Below are 24,920 nucleotides of genomic sequence, written 5' to 3'. Positions count from 1 at the left end.
AGACCACCGACCTTGTTTTGGACCAGCTACCGAAATAAACAGAGTCTGACTTCTGAAAGGGAGCCGTGGCAGAAAAATACACACTTAGAGCCCGTACCACATCCAGGGAATGGAGGGCCACCTCCTTAAAATGTGTCGGTTTAGGACACAAAGATGGTAACACAATGTCTTCATTGATGTGGAACTCCAAAACCATTTTTGGCAGAAAGGAAAGTTGCGGACACAACACCAACTTATCCTTATGGATAACTAGATAAGGTGACTTGCAAGACAAGGCAGCCAGTTCCAGAAACCCTCCTAGTCGATGTAATTGCCACTAGAAAAAACACTTTCTGGGAAGAGTCAACAATGATATTCTCAAATGGCGGTTTCAGAAACAACGATAATACTAGGTTCAAATCCCATGGGATAACTGTGGACACACCGGAGGAACTACATGTCGGACCCCCTGAACAAAGGTGCTCACTAGAGAGTGAGACGCCAGGGGTCGCTGAAAAAAAGACAGCCAAGGCTGATATTTGTCCTTTAATGGTGCTCAAAGCTAACTTCTGGTCTACTCCTTGCTGTAAAAACAGCAGGATCCTGGAAATGGAATAGGCGCGCGGACGCCATCCTTTCTCCTCACACAGAGATGTATGCCTTCCAGGAATAATGATATATCTTCCGAGAAGAAGATTTCCGTGCTCTCAACATCACTGATATCCTTAGCAATCGGCTCTCAACAGCCATGCCGTTAAAACCAGCGGTGATAAAGCAGGATGGAGAATCAGACCTTAAGACAGAAGGTCTTCTCGCATTGGTAGTCACCAGGGAGCGTCCGGAACCAGGCGTACTAGGTCGGCGTACCAGGGGTGCCGAGGCCAATCTGGGGCAATCAGAATTACTGGAATCCCCTCGGTCTCCACTCTGCGAAGCAGACGTGGTAGTAGCTTTAGCGGAGGAAAGGCATAGATCAGTCGGTGCTGACCCCACGGAGCCACTAGCATGTCTGACACATCTGCCCAAGGATCTCGTCCTGAACATGAATCTAGGCACCTTCCGATTGAGACGGGAAGCCAGGAGATCCACGTGTGGTGTGCCCCATGGCAGGCACAGTAGCCTGAACACCTCCGGATGCAACGCCCATTCTCCTGGGTGCAGCATCTGGAGACTTAGGCAGTCCGCCTGCCAGTTTTCCACTCCGGGGATGTAAATGGCCGGTACATGTCACTCTGCCCACTGAAGGATGTGAGCGACCTCCCGTGCTGCAGCCAAGCTTCTTGTTCCTCCTTGATGAATGACATATGCCACCGCCGTGGCGTTGTCTGACTGGATCCTGATCGGATGCCCTCAAAGTCTCAATGACCATGTGGAGAGGCAAAGCCTGATCTCTCGTAGCTCGAGCACATTGATCGGCAACTTGGATTCCTTCCCTGACCAGAGGCCATGGGTCGACTGTACTCCCAGTAATCCACCCCAGCTGGTCAGGCTGGCGTCCGTTGTGATCACTGTCCAATGTAGGAACGACTTCCTGGACTGAAGTGCCAGGAATCTCAGCCACCAGAGCTGGGAGTCCCTGACTGACCGGCTCACCTGAATCTGCCGATCCAGTGATAATGGAGATTTGTCCCATTTCGTCAAGATCTCCTTCTGCAAGACTCTGGTATGAAACTGGGCATATGGCACTGCTCCGAAGGAGGCCACCATGAGCCCCAGGACTCGAATGCAGAAGCATAGCAGCGACCCCCTGTGGTTCATCAATAGTTTTACCGCGGCTCTGAGAGTCTGCAGCTTGTCTGAAGGGAGAAACAATCTCGCTCCCATGGAGTCCAGCAGTAAGCCTAGGTCCTCCAAACGCTGAGTCAGTATAAGCACCGTTTGCATGGTGATCTCCACATCCTCCTTTAATTCTGAGGCGGAAGATGCTCTCAGAAGGAGATCGTCTAGGTAACCTACGATCGCGATCCCGCATTGTCGCAACAATGCCAAAAATGGAGCCAATGCCTTGGTAAAGACTCGGGGTGCTGAAGCCAAGCCAAAAGGGAGAGCTACAAACTGGTAGTGGGCATCCACAACTGCAAACCGCAGAAACCTCTGATGCCGGAGTCATATGGGTATGTGCGGGTACGCATTCTGGATGTCCAAAGATGCCAGAGAGTCCCCTTGACGGAGTGCAGCGACGACTGGACGAACCGATTCCATTCTGAACCTCCATACTTTCACAAAGCAATTGAGGGCTTTCAGGCTTTCCGTCTTCGGAACAGGTACTATCACCCCGCGACCTAGCAGGTCCCTTACCGCCCCCATGAGGGCCTCCCAGCGAGTCGGGAGTAAGGTTATGCTGGAAGGGAAGAATCTGTTGGCCAAGAGAGGAACTCTATCTTGTAGCCAGAGGAAATCAGTTCGCAGACCCATTGGTCGGACAGCCGAGAGGCCCACCGGGCTGCAAACACCCAAAGGCAACCGCCCACCCCTGAGATGGGCGGGGGGGCAAACTTTCATGTGGCAGCACTTTTGCTTGCAGGCTTGAGGTTCCAGGGACGCTTTTGTCCTTCAGAGGTCGTCCTGTCGGGCTGCGGACCTTTAGCCGAAGCCCCGACTGATAGAGCTACAAAAGATTACCGCTCCCAAGTAATGACCTCTCCCAAAGCAGCGGTCTCCACAATCCCACAGGGTGCCGGCTCTGTTTGCAACAGGAACTGAAGTGAAAAAATGTAGCTGATAGCCACACTCCAAAGTATTAAACTTTATTGCAAAAATATGATTAAAATCATAACATCCAGGCTAATGTACAGACTAACTGCAAAGCCGCTGACATGTTTTACACCAAACATGGTGCTTAGTCGAAGCCCCAGGCGGACGAAAAAGCAGTTTATGAATGGAAAATTAGGGCCCTAGTCCATAGTCTTCCTGGTCTGTGGGAGAAAGGTGCTCTTCCCACCTGTGGCATTTTAAATGAGGTCATCCAACGAGGCTCCAAAGAGCCACTCAGCAAGGAAGGGTAGATCCGTCAGGGCTTTTATGAGATGCCTGGTCCGCAGACAAGCATTTTAGCCAAATCGGGCACCTCAGCACCACTTCTGACACTGAAGCCCTGGATAACAGAGGGGGGGGGGGGATCCAGGGCCGCATCACAAACGTACTTAAGGCCTTGCACTAACTGGTCTGCTAGTTCCACGCAGACAGGAGAAGCCTGTTGCTCCCCCAATTTGCGGTGTAAAAGTTTTGCCCACTCAGTAAGTGTCTGTGGCACAAGTGCAGAGGCCAGTACTGGTCGCACTGATGACCCCACAACCGTAAACAAGGAACGGGCCACTGCCTCGACCGTCCTGTCCGTGAGGTCCTTAAACGCAGGAGGACCCTCTACCGGGATCGTTACTTTATTTAACCTGAATACTGGAGGGTCCACGACCGGAGGAGCCGACCATATTTTAAGAAGGCTCTCTTCAAAGGGATAACGCACTGCCATACTTTTTGGGAATGAAAAGGTCCGTTGCGGTCTACCCCATTTCTTGTATATGAACTTATCTAAATAAGTCAGATACGGAAACACCTTAGGTGCATGGGCTGGCTTACAGGACCCAAAAGGGACCGCTACATCAGCAGAGGGATCTGCTGTAACCTGAATCTTCAGGGTATCACGAACAACTGTGATAAGTGCTCCAATTAGCAATTTGTCACGGGTGGCCCCGGACAGAGCAGGGGCCACCAGTCTCTGCGTCAGAGCTCTCCCCTGAGGACAGGACGGGGGAGGGGTAAGGGCCGCTTTTCACCACCTTTGCGCCCACGCACCGCCTCCATCCTGGCAACGAACGTGTCAAGGACAGCCGACAAAGCGTCCAGAGGCACTGCACTGTTTGCAGACGAGCCGGAAGCAATTGCCGGGAGTTCGGGGGAAGAAACACCAGTTTCTGAAGCCATGTTGACCCACCCTGTCTGACATCTGTTGGGGACTTAGGACAAGTGTATAGCCCCACCCTCCTAGCTGCTGCAGGCTGAGGGGCCCCCACCGCAGAACTCACCACCCTGACCGTGTTCTGTGCCGTTCAGCTAGTAATGCCTCTGTCCTGTGTCAGCTCCCAGGTGCCCGAGTGAAGAAACCGCTGTGTTCTGAGCTTCAGGGGCCAGCACTGGGCATAAAATCCATGATGGCTACAACAAAATGGCCACCGAGCATCCAGTATAAAAGGACATAATCACAGGGAAAATGGCCTCCGAACTACAGCAAAATGGTTCCTGACCACGCTTCTCCATGAGTCACAGCAAACATGGCCGCCAAATTGTACGCAGAAAGGGACAGTGAAAAAAAGACAGAAAATGGCAGCATAACAGCAATATGGTGATCAGCATGTGCAGACCACCAGACACCCAGCGGGGAAGACAACAGACTCCCAGGGGAGCATCCCCCCACCCAAGGAGAGTGCCCCCCAGGGGACCTCTATCTATATGGCACACACTGCTCAGCAGCCCATGTAGCATCACCCACGGGGGGGATAGGGACAGGGAGAGAAGAGAGACCCCCGAATCGACGTCCCAGGAAATGCCCAGCTGCTCAGCCCCACCGAGGCAGGGAGAGCTGTACTTACCATCCGGACGAGCTGGGGACATTCCATCACAGAACCACTCCCGAAGAGTACGGGGTGGCTGCTGGCCATGGCACACTGACTCAGACATCAGTAGCCCGGTCATATGTGTGCCCCAGAGCATTGAGCCTGAGGGGCATGTCATGGCCAACCCAGCACGTAGCTATGGTCTGCAAACGCTCGATGGCCAGGCTGGGGAGACTACAAGGATAACTGTATCCAGCCTGTCACCCAGCCGGCTGTTGATATTAGATCCTGTGATCTACTCTTGCGCAAAAGACAAACCTCTGCAAAAAATGCCAGGATCGATGGTTCCTAGGTCCATCTCCTTCACTAGGCAGAAAAAAACTGAGGCTGCAGAAAGCAGGCTGGGGGGGTTGTTACTGAAGGGACCGACCCTTGGGCAGAACTAGAAAGTTCTGTTTTTGTACATGTTAACATGCTCTGCCTAGTCCTCTCCTGAAGGTGGCGTAACAACCCTATGGTCAAGAATAAAGGAGCTGTGTTAGTCAGTGAACGAAAGAGAAAGTGGATCGGTCCTTAACCGGTTCCCGACCAGCGCACGCCGATGTACGTCGGCAGAATGGCACGGGCGGGCATATTGGCGTACAGGTACGTCCAATCTTCAATGCCGCCCTGCCATCGCAAAAGCGCCGCCGGCGCGCTCGCGTGCCGGTCGGGACCCCCGTGAGTCCGGTCGCAGGTCCCGCGGACTCGATCGCCGCGGGCATACCCGCGATCGTCTCACGGGACGGCTGAATGGAGGAAATGCCGTGTAAACAGCATTTCTCCATTCTGCCTGGCAATTAGTGACGCTGATCTCTGCTCTATGTGATTGGAGCAGAGATCAGTGTTCACTAAATGAAAGCCCAACCCCCCCACAGTTAGTAACACACCCCTAGAAACACTTAACCCCTACACTGCCACCCACTGGTTAACCCCTTCACTGCCAGTGTCATTTACACAGAAATCACTGCATTTATATAGCAGTGATTACTGTAGAAATGACAATGGTCCCAAAAATGTGTCAAAAATGTCCGATGTGTCCGCAACAATGTCGCAGTCACAATAAAAAAAAAAAAATCGCTGATCGCCGCCATTACTAGCAAAAAAAAAATAATATAAAATTATTAATAAAAATGCCATAAAACTATCCCTATTTTGTAAACGCTATAACTTTTGCGCAAACCAATCAATCACTCATTGCGATTTTTTTTTTACCAAAAATATGTAGAAGAGTACGTATCGGCCTAAACTGAGGGAAAAAAAATGTTTTTTTTATATATCTTTGGAGGATATTTATTATAACAAAAAGTAAAAAATAATGCGTTTTTTTCAAAATTGTCGCCCTATTTTTGTTTATAGCGCAAAAAATAAAAACCGCAGAGGTGATCAAATACCACCAAAAGTAAGCTCTATTTGTGGGGAAAAAAAGGACGTCTATTTTGTTTGGGAGCCACGCGCACGCGCAATTGTCAGTTAAAGTGACGCAGTGCCGAATCGCAAAAAGTGGTCTGGTCTTTGACCAGCAAAATGGTCCGGTCTGTAAGTGGATAAGTGGTTAAAGCATGACATGTTCAGTATCCATTTACTCGACATAACATCTTTCACATTAACTACTTGCTGACCACCCGCAGCAGCTGTACTGCGGCAGCTTGGCACGGCTGCACAAATCGCCGTCATTGTACGTCGGCTCTTTAAAAGGCTTTAGCAAGTGCGCGCAACTGCACCACATCCCTGGAGCTGATGCGCATTGCTGGTGGCCACGACGCCCACCGGCCACCCGCTATTGCTGCACAGAGAGCCAGAATGGGGCTCTGTCAATGTAAAACAGGGAAGTAGAGATCTGCAGTTCCTAGTGATCAGGAACAGAGATCGCTCTCTACTCCCAGGCAGACCATCCCCAATACACGAATGCTAATGCAAGAATCGCCATACCGATATGGCTCATATTGGTGAGAATTCAGGCATATATTACAAATGCTATTCCAGAGATTCAGTTCCTTATAGAACATAGACAAATTCCCCAACCCATATACTAATATTAGCAGCCAGATTTTTGCTGGAGAATTAATGAAATCTACCTACGACATTCTTTATAAATCCGTCATGCCTCCTCACAACAAACACCATTCCTTGTTGTAAATTCATAAATCTATTGGAAGCAGGTACATGGATTTGGGAAAAGCACTGGTATTTGCCATGCGGAGGCACAATGAGGCCAGTGTCCGAGCTCTCATTCTGCCACTGTAGCTGTCACACAAGACAGTGCAGAGGCTGGGGGAAGGGGGGACCATCCCCTATACAGTTATAAAAACCTCCCTAGGACACACTGTACCCCTTGGTCGCCCACTAGTGTTAACCTCTTCCCTGCCAGTGACATGTACACAGTAATCAGTGGCTATTTTTAGCTCTGACTACTGTATAAATGTCAATGACCCCAAAAAAGTGTCCGATTTGTCCACTGCAATGTCACAGTCCTGCTAAACTTTGCTGATCACCGCCATTAATAGTAAAAAAAAAAAAAAATCAATACTAAAAATGCTATAAATATATTTTGCAGATGCAATAACTTTTGCGCAAAATCAATATATGCTTATTGCGATTTTTTTACCAAAAATATGCAGAGGAATACTTGCTGGAGCACAGTGACACCCCTGGCTGCCAGGGGAAGAACTCCTCAGTGAGTGGGGGGAAGCCAAAAGGAAGGAAAGGAAGATTTTGGTGGTAGGGGACTCAATTCTCAGAAGGACAAAGAGGGCAATCTGTCACAAAGACCTGAAGCACCGAACTGTATGTCGTCTACCGGGCGCTCGTGTTTGGCACATTACGGATCTGGTGGACAGATTACTGAGGAGGGGGGGGGGGCTGGGGAAGACCCAGCTGTCATGGTGCACATTGGCAACAATGACAAAGTCAGAGGAAGATGGAGCGCCCTAAATAAAGTTAAGGATGTAGGAACTAAATTGAGGAATAGGACCTCAGAAATACTACCATCACATCCAGCCACACCAGAAAGGCAGGGGGGAAATTAGGGCAGTAAACCAGTGGCTGAGGAGCTGGAGTAGAAAGGAGGGGTTTGGGTTCCTGGAGAACTGGGTGGACTTTTCAGTCGGCTACCAGTTCTATAGAAGGGACAGACTGCAACTAAATGAGGAGAGTGCAGATCTGCTGGGAGTGAAGATGGCCAAAACGTTAGAGAGGCTTTTAAACTAGGAGACCGGGGGGCGGGCCAGAGGCCCTGAGCCGACTGAACCCCCATCACTCCACCCCAGCCGGATAGGCTGGCGTCCCTTGTGATCACTGTCCACTTCAGAGGCAGGAACGCTTTCCCGGACAATCACCGGGGACCTCAGCCACCAGGTCAGTGAATCTCTGACTGACAACTGAGATTTGTCCCACTTTGTCAAAATCTCCTTCTGCAGGACTCTGGTGGAACTGGGCATCAGGTACTGCCTCGAAGGAGGCTACCATGAGTCCCAGGACTCTAATGCAAAAGCAGAGCGACGACCACTTGCGGTTCATAAGCAGTTTTACGACGGATCTGAGAGTCTGCAGTTTGAAGGGAGAAAAACCCTCGCTTCCATGGAGTCCAGCAGTAAGCCTAGGTACTCCAGATGCTGGGTCGGCACAATCACAGACTTCTTTAGGTTCAACAGCGACCCAAATTCTTGCAGGGTCTGCATGGTGATCACCACATCCTCCTCTGAGGCGGAAGATGCCCTCAGCAGGAGATCGTCTAGGTATCCCACGATCGCGATGCCACGTTGCCGCAGCAAAGCCAAAACTGGAGCCAATACCTTGGTTAAGACTTGGGGTGCTGAAGCCAAGCCAAAAGGGAGAGCCACAAACTGATAGTGGGCTTCCCCGACTGCAAATCGCAGAAACTTTTGATGCTGAAGGCATATGGGTATGTGCAGGTACGCATCCTGGATGTCTAAGGATGCCAGGGAGTCCCGTTGATGGAGTGCAACTACTGAGCGAACAGATTCAATTCTGAACCTCTGCACTTTTACAAAGTGATTGAGGGCTTTTAGGTCCAAGATTGGACGTACCCCTTCCTTCTTGGGAACTGCAAACATATTTGAGTAGAATCCCTGGAAACGTTCCGATTCCAGAATCAGTACAACCACCCCACGACTTAGCAGGTCCCTTACTGCCCCCCAAGAGGGTCTCCCGGCGAGCCGGGAGAATGGGTATACTGGAGGGGAAGAATCCGTTTGGTGGCCAAGAGAGAAACTCGTTCTTGTAACCTGAGGAAATCAGATCGCAGACCCATTGGTCGGATAGCCGAGAGGACAGCCGGGCTGAAAACTCCAGAAGGCGACCCCCCCACCCGAGACATGGCTGGGGGCAAACCTTCATGCGGTAGCACTTTTGTTTGCAGGCTTGCGGTTCCAGAGGCGTTTTTGTCCGTCTGTGGACATCTTGTCACGTCCAGTTGAAGCTATGCGATGCCACGTTGCGAAACGCATTGACGTTTGTGTGGATAGTAGGCGCCCTTCTGGGCATGAATCAAAGTATTAGCAGTGTGGATCGGAAATATGGAATATCTGAATGAATGACCATCTGAACAGACACCTGGTTGAAAGGCCTTTGGTGCAGCTGATTGCAAAGGACCCTGGAGTGGATTCAGCATAACAGAGGTGGTGAGACTTGGATGTTATAAAACAAGTGGTGAAAGATCCTACACACATTTATTGGACTTTTGATCGACTAAAATCGTTTGTGGAGAAAGATTGCATCCAAGTATTCAGCTTGTTTGATGAACTGCCTGAGAATCTCATATATATATACTGACACAGCAAATCAGAGTGAAATCCCCAGGGTATGGTAAGCCAGTGTGTCTGAGAACCATTCATTTTTGGTGCAAGGCATTTTTTATGGAATTGCTGGATATATGGAACTTTAAAACAGTCACAGTATTATAGGAAAGTCTGACATGTGTGACAAATAGTGCACTTTAAATACGACTGAGTTTGAATATAATCAATTCACTGCCACTGATTGTTACATTTTCAGTATTGACTGTCATTTATGCCGCTGCTTGCAAAAGGCTAAAAGTGAAGATGAAGGCTTCAACATGACAGTTTTAGGTTTGCTAAACTCAGCTGCAAGTGATTAAAAAAGGAGACTCAGAGCTATAATAATTGACTGAACTAACCGAGAGATCTTCATGAGACTTTTATAATCACAAGCCAGTGATTTTCCTATTTCTATTAAAGAGAATTGCAATGTAGATTTAATGGAGGTACTAGTGAGAGATCAGGATTGGTGATTGCTCATAATTATTTCCATCTCCAATTACTGCTACCTTGATGACCATACATGTGCAGATCTCTGAGAGATTTTTATCTCATGCTTCCTAATAGAAGCGTAATATTGGAACCGCTGAATATATGGAACTTTCAATCACAGTATCATAGGAAAGCCGGACATGTGTGATAAATAGTGCACTTTATATACAACAGGAGTTTCAATTCACTGCCATTGATTGTTACATTTTCAGTACTGCCTGTCATTTATGCCACTGCTTACAAAAGGATGAAAGTGAAGACTTCAGGTTTGCTACACTTTTGCAATAAGTGATGAAGAAGAAGGAGACTCAGAGTCATAATAAATTGATTGCACTAACTGAGAAATCTTCATGAGACTGTTATAATCACGAACCTGAGATATCCCTATTTTCAACCAAAGAGAATTGTTATGTAGGTTAAATGGAGGTACTAATGAGAAATTAGGACCGTTGTCTGGTCATAATTATCCCCATTTCCAAACACTGCTACTTTGATGACCATACATGTGCAGATTTCCGAGAGATTTTTATCTCATGCTTCTAAATAGAAGGACATTATTGGTACAATTTGATCATACTCGGTATATCTCCACATGTATGGCCATAGGAGGCGCCTCTATCTGTTTTATTGTTGTATGTATGAGTATGTTTGTCTGGTTTTGATTGTTGAAAGTCAGGGTGTATGAACTGTGCGGATAAGGATGATCTTTGGGTCATCTTTGGTTAATATTGTGTTAACATCTAGGATCGATTGATGCAATTCAATCAAGGTTTATTGTTTTATGTATAGAAAGAAATAAAAAATATTTTTGATATTAAATCAAATGTCCTATGTGTTCACCGAAACCTAAGGTAGCTACTTTTCTTTTCTCCTGGTGTTGGTACGCAAGTTAAAAGCGGGACACAACAGCAGGGGAAAAGTTTCTTTTCTTTCTTTTTTTCTGACTATATGTTAGCTACGGCTTCGGCCTTGTAGACTCTGAGGAGTGACATAAGGACTTATTTCTTTAAGAGGGACCCACTGCCACTATTTGGATTTATTCGGTAGTGACAGTGGATATGGTCATGTAATGGTATAAATAGTGATCTTGTCGGGTTGGCGGCATTTTGCTAAAGCTCCGAGCGGACGAAAAAGTTATTTGTGGGCGGAAAAGGAGGGCCCTTGCCTACGGCGTGGCTCCTTAGTACTCTACTCCCACAGCCTAGGAGGCTCTTACCACCTGTGGCATTTTTAATAATGTCAACCAAAGAGGCACCAAAGTGGCTCCAAAGAGCCGCTCACCAAGGAATGGAAGATCCGGCAGGGCTTTTTTGGATGCCTGGTCAGCAGACCAGCATTTTAGCGAGGGAGAGAATCCAGGGCCAAGTCACAGACGTACTTAAGACCTTGCACTAGTTGGTCTACTAGTTCCATGCAGACAGGAGAAGCCTGTTGCTTTACCAATTCGCAGTGCAAAAGTTTTGCCCACTCAGCTAGTGTCTGCAACACAAGTGCGGATTGCCAGTACTGGTCGCATTGCTGACCCCACAACCGTAAACAAGGAACGAGCCTCTGCCTCGGCCTTCCTGTCCGTGGGATCCTTAAATGCAGGAGTTCGTTCTACTGGGATTGTGGATACTTTGTTTAACCTTGATACTGGGGGGTGGCTGTCCTCAAAAGGGTAACGCACCGCCATGTATTTGGGGACCGAAAAGGTCCGTTGCTGGCGACCCCATTCCTGGTAAATGAACTTGTCAAAATAAGTCAGATACGGGAACACCTTAGGTGAAGGGGCTGGCTTGCTGGACCCAAAAGGGACCGCTACCCCAGCAGAGGGATCTGCTGGCTTCTGAATCTTCAGGGTATCACGCACAGCTGTGATAAGTGCTCCAACCAGCGCTTTGACGCGTATGGACCCAGACGGGTACTCACCCTCACTCCAAACGGTCTTGGTCAGCATCATCTGACAGGGCAGAGCACAGGTCACCAGCCTCAGAAGGACCCAAGTCTGCTTCAGAGCTCTCCCCAGAGGACGGGGAGGGGCAGGGGCTTTATTGCACCCTTCATCCCATGCACCGCCTCCATCTTGGCAATGAACAAATTCAGGACCGCCGTCAGAGTGTCCATGGGCACTGCACAGTCCGCAGGTGACCCGGTTGCAATTGCCTGGAGTTCGTGGGAAGAAACACCAGTTTCTGAAGCCATGCTGACACTGCCGTGTCTGCAACCCTAAGGGGACAGTGACAGTCCCACCCTCTTTACTGCTGCTGGCTGAGGGGCACTTTCCCGCCAGACTCAGCACCCTGAGGTAGTGCCTGTAGTCCCTGTGGGCTCTCAGGTACAGAGGAAACAAAGCTGTGTCGGTGGCAGCAGCTGCAAATGGTGCCAAAACCGCTCTTAAATGTGTTCAGGCTTCAATAAAATGGCCGCCCAGCATCCAGAAAAAAGACATAAAACACAGGGAAAATGGCTGTGAGAGCACAGGAGCACATGCTGCCACTAGAGAACACTGAAAAACTTGTTCAGGCGTCAAGAAAAGCCTGGACACGCTGCCGGTGTCCTGTATAGGAGATCACATGGAAAATGGCCGTTGAAGCCCAGGAGAGCATGCTGACCTTCCCCACACCTAAAATGGCCACCGAAGCAGCTCCATGGAGAAAACGGTGGCAATGAACACAACGCTGTACGGGACATCAGCAAAACCTCACAGACACCTTCCAGGGGCATGAAGAACAGGACACCTCTAGCCAGCGTAGCCCCCCCCCCCCCCAGGTGAGAGCCCCTGCATAGACGCATACACACACACCACTCAGCAGCCACATGCAGCATCCCCCCGGGGGGGTGGGAAGACAGGGGAGAGAAGAGAGGGAGGTGAGGGACCCCCGAATCAACCTCCCAGGGCCTGCCCAGCTGCTCAGCCCCGCCGAGGCAGGGAGAGCAGTACTTACCAGGCCTGAAGAGCTGGGAAACATTCCATCACAGACCCACTCACTGATCTGTACAGGGTGGCTGCTGGCCTCTGCATACTGTGACACAGACATCAGTAGCCCAGTCATATGTATGTCCCGGAGCATAAAAGCTCACCGGCCACCTCTGGAGCTGAGGTTTCGTCGTGGCCTGCCGAGTGCATAGCTGCGGCCTGCACGTGCTCGATGGCCAGGCTGGGGAGATGAGACGATGAGGGTATCCAGCCTGTCACTCAGCCGGCTGTTGATAGCAGATCACAGGATCAGTCATCTTGCACAAAAAGACAAGCTTCTGCAGAAAAAAAAAAAAGCACGGATCGATGGGCCCGCAGGGTTCCCAAGTCCATCTTCCTTCACTAGGCAAAACAAAACTGATGGCTGCATGGCAGGCTGGAGGGTTGGTGTCCAACGGACCGCCCCCTGGGCGGAACTAAGAGTTCTGAGTGTTGTATTACAACTAATGCCTAGTATCTCCTAGTAATAGGGAATAACAATCCAATGGCTAAGAGGAGCTGTGTCGGTCATTGAATACAAGAGAAAATCCACTTTTTTTAATTAAAAAATATAACAGTTTAGCCCAATTTTTTTATATTGTGAAAGAGAATGTTATGCCAAATAAATTGATACTGAATAGGTCACACTTCAAAAATTGCGCTCACTCGTGGAATGGCGACAAACTTTTACCCTTAAAAATCTCCATAGGTGTCGTTTAAAAATGTCTACAGGTTGCATGTTTTCAGTTAGAGGAGGTCTAGGGTTAGAATTATTGCTCTCGATGGAACGATCGCAGCCATACCTCATGTGTGGTTTGAACACTGTTTTCATAAGCGGTACTGCTCACGTATATGTGTTCGGTTCTGCGCGCAAGCTCGGCGGGACAGAGCACCTTTTTTTCCTTCTTTTATTTTACCTTTTATACACTAAAAAAAAAAATGTGTCACTTTTATTCCTATTACAAGAAATGTAAACATCCCTTGTAATAGAAAAAAAAGCACGACGGGACCTCTTAAATATGAGATCTGGGGTCAAAAAGACCTCAGATCTCATTATTACAAAAACTAAAATGCAATAAAGAATTTTTTTAAGAGCTTTCAGGACTTCGTCAGCGGTGGGTCCTGATAGGACGTAACGTGCGTACGGGGGAGGAGCCTTTCATGGATGTCACCTGCCGTCTAGTTTGTGCATTGTCTTGTTTTTATTTTCATCTTATCTCAATTCATCTCCTGCTGTAAATGTGTTCAGCTGCAGTTACCATTGTATATGCTATACTGGCATCTAGTGGTTGCAAATGAAATTGACATCTTGTAACTGCATTAAGGAAACTATCCATACGAACTGTGGACTCCTAAAGAAAACATTTTTTTGTGAACATATATTTTTTTGTTTTTTAAAGTGTGTAATAAAACGATCTTTTTTTAAGCTACACTTAGATCGTTTTTTTTTATTATTATTATTATTACATTTTTTTGGATGGAATTCTTCTCTGCCTATATACACCTGCTTACCACACCTGGAGTGAAAATGGTTGGGTATTGATCTGGAGTCGGCTGCACCCAATTGATCGTATTTGAAAATCTCCTTGTGGATACGTGGAAAGTCGAGCAATAAGGCTTATGCATACCCCTGATGACAATTTGCGCTTCTGACCATCTGAGATTTCAGAGGTTAATCCCAGCTGGTAAGAGTTTATTCCTACTGGTGAAAGGAGCTGTAACATACAAGCCAAAAGTTGTTTCTCCACGTGGTGTCGTCTAATATATTTTTCTGTTTACAGACAAGAATAATATATATGGACTTTTGTATGTTGCACTGCACCATTTGTATAATTTAATGTGCCATTAAGGCGTTTTTGTGTATTGCTCCTTGAGGTGTACAGCTTGCAATTTTTTTTTCTTTTGATACATGTGAGCGCTGATTGTTCTTTTTTATTTAAAAAGTGTGTAACATCACCTTGTACTAATCAAGTATTATCCAATACCACATTGTATTAATCAAATATTGTCCAGAATAGTCCTACACTGGTAATGATATTCTAGAAAACATAAAAGTGTTTTTGGGCCAGTTCACACCGCATGCAGTACAGTGCGTTTTTCTGAATAAAAAAAACACATGGAAAGTAGGCTATATGGTTTTCATTGGCATAGTTCACATCAGTGCTTGCAGTTCCAGTGTGTTTTTCCTGCACTGGACTGTACTGGAAGGCTGTAAAAACGCACCAAAACGCACTGCAACACACATCCTTATTTAAAGTTAAGAAGAAGAAAAGGGGTGAAAAAAATGCATTGACGCATCAAAAACAAGCATGCAGAAAAGCATCTGGAACGCATCCAGACTGCATTTCCATGGTGTAAACTGTCCCTTAATGACAGGATATCTATTCCAACAACAAAAGGTGAAAGTTGAATTGTCAAATCAGGGAAAATATTGAAAACATTCTTACTGTATAGCCATTTCCATCTTGTGCATTTATATCAGCACCATGAGCAATCAGAAGTGTAACCACCTGCGTATGGCCTTCCCTTGAAGCTAGCATAAGTGCAGTAATCTTCTTCCTGAAAAAATGTATTACAATAATTTGAAATGCAAGAATATTTCATATGGAACAAGTATATATTTGTAGCATATATTAAAACTTACACAACACTGAAGAAAACATTGCAACTCAGCTTCACACAAAACATATTTCAGTCTTGGGGCATATTTTTAACATTGCTTGGAGCTTCCAATGGCAAGAAATCCCATAGCATATAAATACTATATGGGGAATGCTTAAGCCCCGTACACACGAGCGGACTTTTCAACATCCAAAGTCCGTCAGACCGAGTCCGTCAGACTATCCGATCGTGTGTGGGCTGCAACGGACTTTAGCTTCGCACAAGTCTGACGGACTTTAGAAATGAAGCATGCTTCAAATTTTCCCGACGGAACTCCGCCGGACCCGGTCCCCTTCGAAAAATCCGCTCGTGTGTATGCTACTCCGACGGACTAAAACCGACTCTAGGGCAGCTATTGGCTACTGGCTATGAACTTCCTTATTCGAGTCGGGTCGTACGTCATCACGTTCGAATCCGTCGGAGTTTAGTGTGATCGTGTGTGGCCAAGTCCGTTCGGCCGAAAAGTCTGTCAGAACTCCGGCGGAACTCCTTTGGAAGTCTGTCGGACATAAGTCCTCTCGTGTGTACGGGGCTTTAGGCTTCATTTTGCTCGCTTAAGCATAGTACACACGTGCTGAATGCCGGGCGACATCAGGCAGTTCAATAAAAAAATGGTCTGTGTGTATGGAAGACGGTCCAACAAAAGCTGGCCAGTCTGGCTGGCTTATCTCGGATATGCATGCTAGAAAACCAGCAGCTGACCAGACAATGGCTCAGAGCGCTGACAAGAGGGTTCGGGCAGGGAACAGCAGGGGAGATCGCCGCTGCAATTACAACTAGGGCCGAAACAACGAATCGATTAATCCACAACTAATCAATTATGAAATTAATCGATTGCCATTTTCATAATCGATTAATTGGCCAGTAACATAATGGGGTTAAAAAACTAAAATTAGCCATTTAGAGTACAAAAAGATCAAATAATCGCTACTGTATTACTTTCACTGTTGCACAGTAAAAAAATTAATCCCTTACAGTAGCAATTTGCTCTATTTGTAATATAAAGGGCTAAAAAAATTTTTTAACCCCATTATGTTACTGGCCGATTAATCGATTATGAAAATAGCAATCGATTAATTTCATAATTAGTTGTCGATTAAATCGATTCATTTTTTTTTTAACCCCATTATGTTACTAAACGTCTTAGGCCTGGTTCACGCATGGGTTTTTTTAAGTGCTTTTTGCTGAAACGCACTACAGTTCATTTAACATTCACATCTATGCTTTTTTCAGCTGCTGCATATTTGGAAAGGGTCAGGGACTTTCTTCAAACACAAACTGTGCTTTTTTGGGTTCAATAGGCTTCAATGGAGAATCTGCAGAAAAGCATGTAATGCATTTTTGCAGCAATTTGTGTTTTTTTTAATCTGCCCAACAAATTGTCCAAAAAGGCTTAAAAAAAATTCTAAAACGCAAATCGCAGCAAAATAACATGCGCAAAAGATCAAAATGCACAGAAAAAAGCACTGTAGAAAATGATCAAAAGCAAACTGCATAGGTGTGTACTGAGCCTTAGGCTGGCCACAAGGATCAATTTTTAGACAAGAATATGCATACGAAAATATTTTGTACATTCGCTGAATGAAATAATGTTTGGAATTTTCACTTGCTTTTAACATTGTTTTAAAAATAAATGTAATTTCTGAACAAAAACCACATACACTCTCTGAAAATTCCTTTGGCCAATAAGTTTTCGATCATTTCAAAATGTTCCCGTCACTGTGGTTGAAAAACGTTGATTTGACCCCACTAGCGATTAGAAAATCGAACAAATGTTCTTAAAATTAAATAGTTTTGAAGGAAGACATATTTTTTGTATGTCCGGCATATATTACAGTTCTGTTTAGAAATCTGCAAAACGGTCTAACTTTTTTCTTTTGCATAAAAAATTTGATCCGAGTCTGATGATATTTACTAGATTCAACCTAACAGTATATACAGTATATCCCCTCTAACAGTATATACAGTATAACTCCCAATAGTATAACTCCTAATAGTATATACAGTATATCTTCTCTAATAGTATATACAGTATATCTCTTCTGTCCATTCTCAGAGTGGATTAAAGATTTCTCTTACTAACCATATAGTTGGTTATTTATATTTACCACTGCATAGAGATATTTAAGAATAAATTGCCTTTTTTTTTTTAAACTTTACATGTTAACTAAATTATACGCCACACTATTTTTTTTTAAGGTTATTAACCAATCAAAACAATAAAATCGGCCACCTAATCGATTATGAAAATAATTGTTAGTTGCAGCCCTAATTACAACCGAGGTCATCCCCGATTTGGCCTACATTTTTTTGGTCTGCCAGTGTCCAATGTTTCTTTAAGAGTATGTACAGCTCAGAAGCTAGCTAAAAAGGTCAAAACTGAAATGGGCACCGGGAAGAGACTAAACCTCATCCTGGAAAGACAGGGGCAAGACCAAGACCAAGAACAATAACCAGTGAGGACAGCAATGGATTTTACAGTGCATACAAATATTGGATTTTCTTTCTTGTCCATTGAGGGACATGAAGTCTTTACCCTTTGATACATCCAAAAGCATTCCAACTGGGGAATGGGAAACATAGCAAAAATCACTAATGGTTTAAGGAAACCAAAAACTGGGGACAGTCTGCAGCTTAAAGATCCACCTGAAAATCCTCATTGTCCAAAGCAAGAAAGGAACAAATCAACCAGCAAATGATGCTAACCACCACCATATCCCCATTATATAAAGCCAGGAAAAAAAAGAAAATCGTTTTTTATACTTTTTATATACGTGCACCTACTGGGTAACTTTGGAAGGTGAAAAAAAAATGTTGTTGTTTAAAACCAAACAGAGATCCAAACCCTCAGGTTCCAGATTAATGTCAGAAAATTTCCAGAGGATTAAGGAAACACTTCGCAAACTTCACATTGTATCCAATGCTGTCAAGCAGGCAGAAAGTTAGCGAATGGCCCGGTCAGGTGAGACATAGTAACACGGACTGCAGCTCACACAGATGACATCCCTTTTAAAACTACTGCCAGAGAAGGTGGAGATGAGAAGGCAGCCATGTCCACAAGGAGCAGGTCTATGCAGACGGGGACTCCCTGGATAAATAGCAAAATGTATATATTGTACCAAGTAATGCAATATAAGGTTAAAAACCTACAAACTACACTCAATACAAAATGTGTGTTCTTTGGAGGAAAAGGAAAAAGAAAAAAAAAATCTCAAAACAGACCCAAATACAAATTTGCCTGGTAAAGCAATATAACCAAAGTACAGTGGCTTAGACTCACTCTGAAATTTAAAGCCAAAATATCAGACGTAATGAAGTCCCAGGTAAGGTAAACCTCAGACCAATAACCTAAAAGTAATCATAAATAAGTAGGAATCAGTTATCACAAAAATATGTGTGACAGCCTGAATACCACAGGTTGTTGATGGCAAGTATGTATGCAGCCTTAATCATTATCTGAGTTAACTGAGCATGGTGTATAGAGAGAATAGCTTACCAGGCAGTCTGCTACAAAGTAGCATACAGGGATTGTGAAGATGAGATGAGCAGCAGATGTGTGAACCTGTGGGACTAGGTTCACACTCAGAGAGCAGGAGTCCAATTCTGTCAGAAACCATGAATCGGACCGAGACAGAAGTACAATTTAATCACACTTGTTTATTAATAAAAAATAAAAAGTTAAATAGAGTAAGTGTAGTCAAAGCATAGCGAGAGTCCAGTAACCAGATTGAGTAGTCAGCCAGGCCAGAAGTCAGGGATCCAAGTGGAGCAACAGCAAACAGGATAAGGAGCCAGAAGGGATGTCCCCAATCCAGCCTTTATGCAGGAGATGGTTTCTTGTGATGTGACCAAGGCGAAGGCAGAGATGAAGTGAGCTGGACAGCTTTAAGTAGGCAGGTCACTGTCCCTTAGAGCCTGGGCTTCCACAGCCAAGTTATTCAACACCTTCCTGCCCTGCGTATTGTACAATGATTTGTGGGGGGGGGGGGGCTTTTGTTCTGGGGAGGACGTCCTCCCAGATCACGCCTCTTGCTGTGATTGTACCATGTGATCACTGTGACCAGACAGGGCCAATCACAGCCCATCTGTGCCATGTGATTAGATTTCACCAATTTACTGAATGAAACAGTTTTCAGTAAAAAATGGTTGCTTATACCAATGAAATTCAGTGATATAAAGCAAACCTAATGTGTAAAAAAAAAAAAAAGAAAAAAAATCCTGATTACTTCCCCAGAGCAGTAGGGTCACTATGTTAACACTATTGATCTGGTCACAATGTGTTAGGAAAAAATAGGATTTTTATAACAGATTACATGTAAATTTATTTTCTTGCAGCACATCACTGGACACAGAGCACCATAGCAATCACTATGTGGGTATATAGGCACCATCATGTGATGGACACTGGTATACCCAATACAGGAAGTTAACTCCCTATATAACCCCTCCTACCAAGTGTACCTCAGTTTTTGTAGCAAAGCAATATATCTAAATCCCAGAAAGAGGAGCGGGACCTCTATCCCGTGATGTACTCCAAGAAAAGGATGTTACAGGTAAGCCGTTCTAAAAATCCTATTTTCTTTATCGTACATCACGGGACACAGAGCACCATAGTAATCACTATGTGTGAGGTCCCATAGCAATGCTATTTGAGGGAAGGGAGACACAACCCGTTGGGCACCCCCAGACTTGAGGACCCATACTGCTGCCTGCAGCACACTGTGCCCAAAGGCGATATCTTCATGCCTTCTTACATCCACCTGATAGAACTTGGTGAGTGTATGTACTGAAGGCCAATTTGCGGCCTTACAGATCTGTGCCATTGAAGCCTGGTGATGCACAACTCAAGAATCCCTAACCTCCCTAGTAGAGTGCGCTTTGACTTGAAAAGGTGGAATCGTACCCTTAAATCTTAAGTCTGAATTATAACTTGCTGAATCCACTTTGTGACAGTGGATTTCAACGCTGCCTGTCCTTTAAGACCTTCTGGCAGTATAAATAAGACAGTCTTCCAAATCTGAGCAGTCATCTTTAAATAGACTGACTTCTCTCACCACATCAAGAAAATGTAGCGACTTCTCTTCCCTGGAACATGGTTTTTGAAAAAACGATGGCAGGACAATATCTTGGTTCAGGTGAAAACCTGAGACCACTTTTGGTAGAAAACCTGGACGAGGGCACAACACCACTCTGTCCTCGTGAATAATCAAGTATGGCTCTTTACAAGAAAGAGCAGCCAATTCCGAAACCCTCCTTGCTGAGGATATAGCAACCAAGAACACAATCTTCCTTGTCAGAAGGACTAAGGGATTATGTTGTATCGGTTCAAATGGCTGTTTTTGTAACACTGACAAAACTAAGTTCAAGTCCCAAGGGTTCAAAGGTGATCTAACTGGCAGATTAAGCCACATCACCCCTTGCATAAAACCCTGGACTAAAGAACGTGAAGCAGTCTAGACCAATAAGACCGATAAAGCTGAGACTTGACACTTAATAGTACTCGAGGCGAACTTCATCTCTACCCCTAACTGTAGAAAGGCAAGAATTCTGCACGATATACCTCCAAGGGTGCCAACGCTTGGACTCACACCAGCAAACATAAGCACTCCAAAATCTATAATATAAAGTTCTGGAAGCTGGCTTCCTTGTATTAATCAAGGTAGAGATAACCGATTCGGAAAACCCACGTTTTTTAGCTAAGCCGTTGGATTTAGAGTTCGTAAGGTAGGATGTAATATCGGGCCTTGTGAGAGTAGGTCTGGCCATAGTGGAAGGGACCATGGATCCTCCACCGCCATCTTTACGATTTCTGCATACCAGGACCTTCTGGGCCAAGCTGAAGCTACCAGAATTACCGGCTTTCTTTCCAGCTTGATCCTGCAAAGAAGTCGCGGCAGCAACTGAATAGGGGAGAATGCATAAATCTGTGAGAACTGATCCCACAGCGTCACCAACGAATCTGTTCCGTATGCGAGTGGATCCCTTGTTCTGGACACAAAGTTGACCAACTTCATTTTGAATGTGGATGCCAAAAGATCTATGTCTGGAGTCCCCCATCTTTGGCAAACAGTCCAAAAGATTTCAGGGCGAAGGGACTATCCCCCGGGAATAACAACTGCTGGTGACTCCGCCTGCCAATTCTCTACTCCCAGAATGAAGACTGCCGGAACATTCCTTTCTGCCCAAGTTAGAATATGGTTTACCTCTATGCTGCGAGACTCTTGGTGCCCCCTTGGTGATTGCTATAGGCCACAGCTGTGGCATTGCCGGATTAGATCCTGACAGGACAGTCCTGTCAGGATGCAAGTCCCGGCCTTCAGAGGCAGATGCACTGCCCGAATCTCTAGGATAATAATTGGCAAGGCTCTTTTGGTTCTTGACCACTGTCCCTGGACAGTTGTTTTTTCTAGCACTGCTCCCCAGCCTAAAAGGCTGCCGTCTGTCGTTACCACCTTCCAGATAACAGGTCTGAATGATTTTCCTTTCAGAAGATTCTGGGTTAGTAACCACGAGGCCTTGGGAAACCCTTGGGGACAGCCGTATTGGCCAGTCTAAAGCTTGAATTGTTTTGTTCCAAGCATTCAGCAGTGTGACCAACCATCCTGCACAGCCAGGGATTGGTGGGAAAGCTGCAGACGTATGGCTGCAATGACAGTGAGTAGAGCTATTAAATTGCAGCTCTGATGTTGGGGATGGGCTATGTGAAGCTCCGCCCCCTTTGTCACAAGCCATGCAAACAGCCAGAGCTTATACATCGATGGGCAGGGAAGAAGATGGCAGGGGGTAGGAGCAATTATACCTACTATTTGTGCACCCACAGACAGGATACTGTTTTGCAACAGTCTCAAATGGAACTGGGCATAGGGAACTGCTTCAAATGAAGCTTCCATCTTTCCTAACAACCTCATGCAAAGGCGAATGGAGGGATCTCCTTTCGACCTGACCATCTGCACCAGCTCTCTCATGGAACTGATCTTTGCCTGAGGCAAGAAGACCTTTTTCTGGGCTGCGTCTATGATCAGACCCAAGTACTATAACCCTTTTAGCGGTTTTGAAGGAGACTTCTCTAGGTTGAGAATCCAACCAAGACATTCCAGGTAACTGGTTGTAATGCATACGCTTTGCTCCAAACAAGCCACCGACTGGAATCTAGGAATAGATCATCTAGGTACGCCAAGACTTATGCCCTGTGTCCTTAACCTGGCTAGAGGTGGGGCCAGCACTTTTGTAAACACCCTGGGTGCTGTAGCTAGCCAGAAGGGCAAGGCTACAAACTGGAAATGCTGCTGTTCTACCTTGAGCCGCAGAAACCTTTGGAGAGCGGGAAATATAGGAACATGCAGATATGCATCCCTAATGTCGATAGATGTTCTCCTTGTAGGATAGAAACCATTGACCTGATCGGCTTTCAGGCGAAAGGAGAGGATCTTCAGGAACTGATTTAGATTTTTTAGATCTAGAATGGGTCTGACAGCTCCATTCGGTTTTGGTACCATAAAGAGGTTTGAAAAAAACCCCAAACTTTGCATTTCTGTGGGGATTTGTATGATCACCCCCTGAGCCATTCATCGGTTTAGTGCCCAAAACAGATTGCCTTTTTATCCTAGAGTTACCGTGGAGATGACCCATCTGTCCTGAATTACCTCTTGCCAGACTACTGAAAACTGCAGAAGTCTTCCCCCCACATAATGAGACTTTAGAATCTTGTTTTGCAGGTTTCCAGCCCCAGGCCTACTTATGTGCCTGGGCCTGACCCTGAGGTTTTCCTCTAGAGTATGACGGCGGAGGCCGTCGCCGCTGCCTAGAGGAGGATGCCCCTGGTGCAGGAGTCCGCTTAAATGAAGGGCGTTTACTCTTTCTTTTGACTGGCAAAAGAGTACTTTTCCCACTGGAAATTTTGGCTGTATTTGTCCAAATCATCCCCAAATAGCTGATCCCATGAAAGGGAAAGCCAGTCAGGAGTTTTTTGCATAGTGCTTCAGCTGACCAATTTCTTAACCACAGGATTCTTCGCATGTGTACTAGCACAAGTGCAAGGCAAGACATCTGGTGAATAGAATCTTTAATGGCGTCTATGGCAAAACATAATGCTCTTGGCAGCGCAGCCAAATTCTGGGCTTGCTGTGCAGGAAGCTCTTCAAGGGCCTGTCTAAATTGATCCTTTCGGGATTGACAGATGCTTATTGCAGCGACTGCAGGCTGAGTAACGACAACTGCCAAGGAAAAAGAGGATTTTAGTAGGAGTTCCAATCTTATCTGTTGGATCCTTAAGCATTTGTGCATTATCTACTGGACAAGTTAGACTTTTATTCTAAATCGCAGCGTCGACTACTGGTACAGTCCATCTTTTGGTGAATTTTTGCTAGATGGAGAACGGTGAATCTCTTCGGAGAAAGAAAATGCTTATCCGGGTGATCCCATTCAGCATAATTAAGCTTTTCTAGAGATGCCTGGACAGGAAATGCATGCAGAGGCTGTGAAGGTTTTAAGGAACCCAAGGAAGAAACCAAGCTTTCAGAAGACTTCATTAGGGGTAGCATGAAAGTGGAACGAACCATCTCCGTAAGAGATTGTGCCAGCAATTTCTCAGATTGTGAGACTGAAAAGGGTTCATCTAATGTTTCCTCCGCAGAAGAGTAATCGGTTTGTTTCTCCTCCCGATCACCTGAGGGTAACACCTCATCCTGTACCCACTGTTACCCTTGCAAAGGTACTAAGGTGGGGGAGGGGGATCTAACACGCTTCCTATCCTTTTGGATGGAGGATGCAATTAAAGCTGCTAATCTTCCCTCTAGGCCCTGCAAGGCAGAGGAAAATGCATCTTCAGTCATGTATACAGGGGCTGAGATATGAGAAGCAGCTGCACCACCAATTTGTTCCAATGACTCACCCTGGCTTGCCCCAACTGGTATTTTAGGCAAGGATGTGGAGGCATGGCTGGAGTTCCCAGCGCCTTTAAGTGCACTAATCGCTGAACAATATACTCTGACAGTATAATGCCACAATACAAGTTCAGTCTAGTGCAGGGAGACATGTCCTTTCCATATTAGGAATGCCTTTGCAGCCCTTCCGTGCCCCACCGCCCCTGTGTCCCAAGTGTAACCAGCTTGCTTCTCCTGGCTATCACCCGAGGAGAGAATGTTCCAGTTTATTTCTTAAGCCTGCTCTTGCACCGTGTGTCCTACACATGGTGCCGCGCCTAGGCCCCTCCCCGCATTTGAATTTCAAATGTTCCCGCACGGGCAGCCTTCAAGTCAACAGACCCAACACAGGGGGGGACGCAGTCTAATGATACAAAGAAAAAAACAACATGTGGAGCTGAGAATCAGGACCGCCCAATTATGATAAGTATGTGCACATACGTCCTCTAGTGGAGAATTAAGGCACTACAACATTTTTCCCTAAAGAAGAAAACCACAGGTGGACTTTTATGGTTCCTAGGCTTCTTCCCTTACCTTATCC

General features: G+C 45.9%; 1 protein-coding gene across 1 annotated transcript in view; it reads right to left on the bottom strand.

Moving 5' to 3' along the window:
• The window catches only part of ASZ1 (ankyrin repeat, SAM and basic leucine zipper domain containing 1), a 575,076-nt gene that overhangs the window by 331,636 nt on the left and 218,520 nt on the right, over positions 1-24,920 (bottom strand). Inside the window, exon 6 of the mRNA XM_077471359.1 lies at positions 15,245-15,356. Within this exon, the coding sequence (XP_077327485.1) occupies positions 15,245-15,356 (112 nt within the window). The remainder of the gene's footprint in view (positions 1-15,244; positions 15,357-24,920) is intronic.

This window comes from Lithobates pipiens, unplaced genomic scaffold (genome assembly GCF_037356315.1).
Source record: "Lithobates pipiens isolate NorthernLeopardFrog02 unplaced genomic scaffold, aLitPip1_a1.2 Scaffold_8, whole genome shotgun sequence".
Classification (NCBI taxonomy): Eukaryota; Metazoa; Chordata; class Amphibia; order Anura; family Ranidae; genus Lithobates; species Lithobates pipiens.
The sequence above is the reverse complement of the archived record's forward strand: the minus strand, read 5'-3'. Positions and strand labels throughout refer to the sequence as shown.